Source organism: Thunnus albacares, chromosome 3, assembly GCF_914725855.1.
Source record: "Thunnus albacares chromosome 3, fThuAlb1.1, whole genome shotgun sequence".
Classification (NCBI taxonomy): domain Eukaryota; kingdom Metazoa; phylum Chordata; class Actinopteri; order Scombriformes; family Scombridae; genus Thunnus; species Thunnus albacares.
This window is the reverse complement of record NC_058108.1, coordinates 8,504,706-8,512,548: the sequence shown is the minus strand read 5'-3', so window position 1 is coordinate 8,512,548 and position 7,843 is coordinate 8,504,706. Positions and strand designations below refer to the sequence as shown.

The 7,843-nt window shown below is 39.5% G+C and overlaps 1 protein-coding gene across 2 annotated transcripts in view; it reads right to left on the bottom strand.

Annotated features, from left to right (window-relative positions):
* Positions 1-6,072: 6,072 nt before the first annotated feature.
* cnnm2b (cyclin and CBS domain divalent metal cation transport mediator 2b) overlaps positions 6,073-7,843 on the bottom strand; it is a 43,144-nt gene continuing 41,373 nt past the window's right edge. For both annotated transcript variants that reach the window (XM_044346153.1, XM_044346154.1), the window contains one exon: positions 6,073-7,737. In XM_044346153.1, the coding sequence (XP_044202088.1) occupies positions 7,456-7,737 (282 nt within the window). In that variant the 3' untranslated portion in view covers positions 6,073-7,455. The remainder of the gene's footprint in view (positions 7,738-7,843) is intronic.

The window sequence follows — 7,843 nt, the reverse complement described above, 5'->3', positions numbered from 1 at the left end:
ACACACATACATACACATACATACACATACATACATATATACTGGAGGTTTCTGAGAAAAGTATAAAGGACCAGTAGCGAGACAGATCATATGACTGTCAGAAGACTGTATGCATGATTGGTCTGCTAAAACCCAACTTTTCCTAGCTTCATTTATAGAAAAAAAAAGAAAGAAACATTCATGGTTTTGTAATTGATTTGATTTCTGTATTATTTTTTTCCAGTCAAACACACACTCGAGTAAACACACTATATTTCATGATGTTTTTTTATAAGCTGTCTTTGAAGACCTAGTTTTGGACTGACTGTAGACTGTAAACTAGCCTTGCTGACACAGTATTCACTTTACGACCGACCCGAAAAACACTTTTTAAGTTCCGGAGCCGAAAGAAGATGCAAACATTACAACAGACTTTTTTTTTTTTTTTTTTTAATGCAACATGGGAACAACATTCGATTGGTTTTGTTTCATTTTGTCTCGTCATTATAGAGGGGTACTTTGTTCTAACTTGTCCAAGTATGCAAAGGTGTGTGTGTGTGTGTGTTTGTGAATCTGTGTGTGTGTATCTGCCAAAGTAGACTCACTCGGACAAGTAGCATCCTGAGTGACGGTGAGCTAAACTGAAGCACAAGCCGGCGTTTAAACCGATCAAGAACCAGATGCTTTTTCTTTTTTTTTCTTCTTTTTTTTTTTTTTTTGTTTGAAGTTTGGTTGAGAGAACATGTGGCACACGGCTTTGTTGAACTGATATTTGGTTACCAAGCAACAATGAGGACATAGTACTGTAACTGTATTACATGCCGATAGTCTCTATGACAACCCTAAAGTAGTGCTTCTGTAAATAGCCATCATGGTTCATGGTTTAACGCCACGAGCAGCTAACATGCAGTATTTTTCAACTCGGTTAAATAAGAAACTTGATTATTGTATGTCAAGAGGGGTTGGTTTTGATACAGGGGATATACAATACAAGACAGCTTTGTCCAGTTCAAGTTGCTTTGAGATCTCAAGATGTGTGAAGTGATTTTTGTCATGTAATAGCAGTGTGCAAGTGGCCTCCGTATGCAAGGAAATGAGGCTTTTTTTAGGATGCGTGAAGCTCAGTTCGTTCGGTCTAACTGGCTTCAAACTGTGATTAGCTTAGCTGCCTTCACTTCTGTGTTTTCATCTGCTGAGGAGATGTCTGCTTCATCCCGGTCGATCACAGCGTGCGCGAGGCTGTGCGGAGGAGGCGTATGTGTACAACACTCGTCTGTCGGGCCCCTCGACGCTGTGAATTGACCGTTTTTATTATAGTGTTGCTTCTACTGTAGCTGTTACTAGTAGATCTCTGAGTTTTATATATTAATGACTCTCAAGTTTGGTTTGATTTCATTGAAAGTGACCAAACGACCCACCAAGTGTCATCACACTCTGATACAGATGTTACTAAATCCTGATTGGTGCACAGAAGTACGTGACCTCTTTTCCTACTGAGCCCCGCCCATTTTAAAACCAGCGAGAAGAGCACAGCGAAAAAACCAGAAATCTTTCATGTGAAATAACCAAAACTGTTTCAAACTTTGTCAGAACTTCTCCAAGAGAGCTGCCAGGAGCTCGAGTTCAATCAATGTGACCTGATCTTTGTACTCTTTCCTTTTTTTTTTTTTTAACGTCTTGTGTATCATGTACGTAAATGTTACTTTCATCTTATATTTAGTCATGACATGTTGTATCAGTCGTGTTCGTGTGGGATCGGCCCTTTGATGTTGGCCAGAAAAGGGAAGGAACATGCCGTCAACTTTTTTTTTTTTTTAGCATCATTTCAGTTTGGCTTGTTGTGACGTGGAGGAAGTTGTGTTTCACTTTATGTCTCAATTCAAGTAAGAAAATTTAGAAACATATTATCTTTTTCTTTTTCTTTTTTTTTTTTACAAATGAAATATTTGTATTCTCAATTTTGATTTGTGTCTTGAACATAGGATGACTGGATTTGCTACATGAGGCAGCTGCATCGCTACTAAGAAATGGTCAACTGTTTTTTTTCTTTGCATAATTTGCGTATGCATGTGGAAATAACAAGCATATCTGTTCTGCTGAGGTGGTGATGGTAGCATTGGTTTTGCTTCTATGTTGACTGCATCTTTTTTTTTTTTTTTTTAGGAACTTTTTTTTTGGACTTTTGTCATTGTAGTTTACACAGGAAGAAAAAACTGTAAACCTGTAAAAAAAAAAAAAAAGAAAACTTACAATGAAGGGAAATGTGAATGGCATGTTCAGTACTAAAATGTTACTTGTAATCAACACCATGGGGTTATTTTTATTTTTCTAAGCTAGTGTTTTTAAATGGTCTTGGTTTACACAACTGTAAATAGACCTTTCCATTTCCTTTCCTTATTATATATTTTTTTTCCAAATAACATTTTTTCGTTAACTTTTATATCACAGAGGTCTGTCACTCAGACGTTGGACTTACTAAAGCCTGGTGAACAGGTTACAGTGCTTTAGAAGATTTTTTTTCTTTTCTTTTTTTTTTTTTTGTAATTGTCGTGATGCCCACAATGCATCCACTCTAACAACAGGTGCCAAAACCAGTCACCTTTCATTTTCTAAACTATGGTAATCTTTTGTGTTATGCATATCAATTCGTGTTCTTCTGAACAGTGTTTTATTTGTTTCCAGAAATTATCCTACAGACTGTACATTGAGGTAAATTACATAAAAATGTAGAATAAAGATAGTTTTTCATACTTTTCTTGTCCTGTTTTCATTGACAAAGGCCAAAGTGTGCAGCTGCTGCAGGGCTCCTGACCCTCAAGATTCACCTTTGGGGCAGTAAGTTTGTGGTAATTCAATTAATTGCAAATTTGTTTATTAATAATGAAACACAAATGATAGGGGCCTCACCTGCATTATTGCCTAATCGTAAAGCCCCATTTTGTTGAGGGCCCTGAGTTATAATTTGTTTTTAAGGCTTTATACTTTAGGCTAAGTATATACTTTATATTGCGCTTACATGATGAACATTCCTATGTAAATATGCAGTATGTTAAATTGGATTAACCCAAACAAATTGATAATTACTAACCAATACATACACACTGGCCCCTATAGGTTAATCTGGCCCTGCAACCACGGATCATGTTGACTAAACAGAAAGACAAAGAGGCTGTGGATGCTTGTAGAAGTTGATGTTTTCATTGTCCTAAGACTTGTGTAATAACTGATGCTAATGATGCATCTCATGCTGAATTCGAGGATAACAGTGACAAATCGTTGTGATTAAAACATGAGCCGCACAATATGTGGGTGGGAGTGTTAGGAGCGAGTCATAATGAAAGTAAACGACCTCCTTGGCTCAAAAACTTTAATTACACGTCCGTTCTATTAATTCACTGCGGTAAGAGTTGAATATTATGTAATGGTTTATCACACACACGCAGTCACAGTACAGGCCATCTTCACACATCAGGAGCCAGTGTGTACTGCAGCAGCATTTCTTGACTCAGCATTTGCCAACAAACACTGAACATATACATATATTTTTATATTGTATGAATGTATAAATTAATATTAATTAATAACACAATATTTTTTTAATCTATGTTGCCTGACCTATCAGTTGCCTCTTTTTTGACATGACTAACTGGGCAAGGTTGTTGAATTTCTGTTGGTTTACAGTAATACTACACTTTAGCAACTTTAGCTCAACAGCAGCTGCTGTGGCCATAAGTGACAATTATGGGATAATTAGATATATAATTAGATAATTATATTATCAGTAGCACAAGCAGTGAAGAGTCATGAAGTCAGCAAACTGACTGAGTAATATCAGTTACACAGCAATTTCTATTTGAAGTTAAAGCCACCATAAGCTACTGGTCATACCAGACACCATGTAAGAGAGAGATAGAGAAGCTTTTTTTTCCATTCAAAAGTCACATAGTCTTGCTTTAACTGCTGTTGTTGCACTACTCTTGTGTGATAAAAAATGTGCAAATATTATCAAGAGGAAATTCAACCTGCTGTTTTTATTGCTAAAGCTTTTCTAATTAGAAAATGTTAAGAAGTAACAGATCTCAAGAGTCAACGCTTTAGATTGAGAACATTCAGCCACCAACGGTCTTTCTGTTAATCATTCACTTCTTTATTAAACCACCAGCTGGAGGAGGCAATGGGAATGTTGTCTTCAGGTAGAAGAAGCATTATGGACAGCACACAGTAGCAGCATTGGGATGGACAAAAGACCAGTTAAACATACGGCCTGCAAAGCATTCACATAATGGAAGGATGATGATCTGTGTTTGTCAGGGGAGAGAGACTGTGAGAGATAAAGACAGCACGGCATGCTTGTGTGGTGTATTACAGATGATTAAAATAACCCAGTTACAGCTGATGCTTCCTCCAGTGATTCCTATTGTACGTTTGGACGTTTGAATTATCATCATGCTTCCTGTCCTCACGTCAGGCACTGATGAATGTCACAAGCACAATCTTACAGTATCCATTGCTTTATCTCTGGAGTGATTGTCCCTGCAGAGCAATGCTGGTCTGCTGCATAGGAGCACTTTCAAGTAAACAATAAACAACAGCGAAAACAGCTGCAAACAATGCAGACATACTCTTATGTCTGGTTACACAACAGGGACGCCCCCTGGGTGGCTGAACAGATGGAAGGGCTGCTTGTAGAGCACACACACACACATTGAATTACATGTGGAAACAGCGACCACCAGTGGTTACAAACTGCAACTGAGTGTTAAAAGAATGACAGATTCAGCTTCAGGACATTGATGCTGCCTGAAAGGTTGCTTAAAAACTGCCAGCATACAGTAAATATAAAGTTAATAAACAGGCTTGGAAGTGGAATCAAAATCATTTCATAGTTAAGGAGTTAAAACCTACACCCCTACTGATATGAAGTAAACAGAAATGTTCTAAACTAAGAAAAATTCAAGCACACATACAGCATCTTAAAAGTCATTCTTGTCTTTATGAGGTAAAATAATGTGGGCAAGAAAGTCATGAAGGAAAAAAAAAGCAAAAAAGTCTATTGAATAGTTCAACATTTTGGGAAACAGGCGTATTGGCTTTCTTGCTGAGAGGTAAATAAGAAGATTGATGTGTCACTCTTATGTGTGTGCGCTTAAAGGACCAGTGTGTTGGATTTAGTGGCATCTAGTGGTGAGGTTGCAGATTGCAACCAATTGAGAACCCCTCCCCTTTCAAAAAAAGTAAAAGTGAAAGTGTAAAAGTGTTTATCATATCTTGGCCATTTCCTGGAATACTTAGTGAGGTGCTGGTAGAAAAAACCCCCCAAAAACTTAACAATACCAGGCTAGCTGTTTCTGACCGCTTCTAATCTTTATGCTAGGCTAAGCTAACCGGCTACTAGCCTGGACAGATATCAGAGTGGTGTCCATCTTCTCATCTAACTCTTTAAGAAAGCGAATATGTGTAGCTCCCAAAATGTCAGATGATTTCTTTAACTGTCTGTGTTTGTGAAATTGTGAAAGAAATAAACGAATACAGTATGTCTAAGATAAAAGGAAAGCAATATAAATGTCTCTCTTTAATAGCAGCCACAACAGTTTTAGATTTTGATCCGAATTAACTCAAGAATTATTATGCACTAAATTGTGATGGGAGCCAAAACAAATCTAGTCTCTCTCACATTCACTGCTGTCACAAAAAAAATATCCTTAATAAACTGAGCGACTCGAATGTTTTGAAGACACACACACACATGCAACTACCATACGTCCAAAAAGAACAAAAAACAAAAAAACAAAAAAAAAAACAACAACAACAACAAAAGAAAAAAAAACACGTTCACACATAAACAGTGGAAAAGCAAAGCTGTGTATCATTCATGGACACGTTTAATGTCGAGGTTGCTTTTTGTGACGTTGATGATGCTCAACATGTTAGATGAGGTCATTAATACTGTGCAATTATCAAGTTTGATTATGCGTAAAATTGGCAAAAAAAAAAATAAGACACATAACCTCCACATGCAAAGGTACCGTGTCGGCACTTTCACACACCCCGCCACCCAGTAACCCCCACCCCCCCCACCCCCCCGCACTACACTGTGGTGAAAAGTCTAGGCATCATAACTCCCATATGAACGTACAGTAGACGTTGTGTTTGAGGTCAAAAGATGCAAAAAAAAACATGAAAGAGACAAAGAAAAAAAGAAACCGACTAAGGACAATTTTGCTTGTGGATGGCTGCAGTTTAGCATTTTTCAAAAACAAATATACATATACATACAGTACATACATACAAATATATCTGTCAATTTATAATACAGTGATTTTTTTTAAAATTCATAATCATCTCTTAAATAAATTGCGGTTCATTGCACTTTGTTAAAATAATTAATTATATGATTTCTCTTAAAGGCAATAGTGTGATTTTTTTTAAAGGTGAAAAAGATAGTGTACCATAAGCCTGATTTAGGATAATAGTAAAAATAACAAGATCTGTAATATACATACTGTATCTGTAAAAGACCCTCACCTCCTCATATACATGAATGGATGTTCATCTCCATATATGTAGCATGTCCTTTTTGATATGACACATGTGCCCCACGCACACATCTGTGTACATGCTCGTGCATGCTCATATGCCACTTTATGTCATATCATGTCTCCACGCGTACATATATACATACAATATTATAAAATAAATAAATACAGGAAAACATTCTTGGTTCGTGGTTTTAACGGTTTTATTTCAAAGCGGTTTTTGGTGCAGTCTTTGACAAACCGTTGCTCTCTGCGTGTTTGGGTTTGAGTCCTCGTTGATGGGATCAACAGTCGACTGAGCCTCCCTGAAAGATGCGCGTGAGGGGAAGTTGCATTGGTGTGTGTGTGTGTGTGTGTGTGTGTGTTTGGGAGTGTGAATGTGTTTGAGTGCATGTGTGTGTATGTGTGCAAAAACAGTTTGTGTCCAGTGTAAGAAGGGGGGGACCAAAGTCTTTGGCCTGAGGAGAAAATACAGTGACTGTTGTGGCGTGTGTGTGTGTTTGTGTGTGTGTGTGTGTGTGTGTGTGTGTGTGTGTGTGTGCGCGTGTGTGTGTGTGTGCGCGTAGGGGGGGTTTGCATGCACTCTGTCGTCCTCTAGTCCAAGTCACCGCTATGAAAGTGTCAGATTGTCCCAAAAAAGAAGCTCAGTCTCAGGTACTGTCCGAGTGCACCCTCTGTAAGAAGGTGTAGTACAGCGGGGATTCTGACAGCGTTCAGATGGGGGCTTTCAGGGTGTCTCAGCACCCGTCTCCCCCACTGCCCCTCCATGAAAGGGTCTCGCTGACTGACTGACTGACTGACTGGGGGCTACTGGTTGGAGCAGAACCCTCACTCCGCCCGCCTCCGCTTCCCCACTTTCCCTCATCTCCATCTACGCCATTGCTGTGTGTGTCCATGAGACAGGGTGGAGGGTGTGGGTCTCCACCGGGCTCGGCGGGGGCTAGATGGGTCCTTCGTTGTGGGCGCTGTGGTTGCTCCTGCTGAGGCCCACACAGTTCTGCTGCTGGTTGAGCAGGTGGGACGTCTCGTTGGCCACGGCTATAGCCACGGCCGGGGTGGTGCTAGTGGTGCTGGCCGTGGTGGTGACGACGGTGGGGGTCTCCACGCCGTCGTGGAGCTCCGTCAGCGTGAGCTCAATCTTAGTGAACTCACTGTCTGTGGACTGGGGTGTCTTGTCCATGCGTGACGCCATCACGGCGTTCTGGTACTGCTGGCGTGTTACCTAGGAAACAGTAAAGATGGTCAGGTCAAATGTCACAGCAGAGGAGGAGTAGGAGAGAGGACGGGTAGGTACACACGAGAATGTAAACATTCATGTTTGAGTGTTT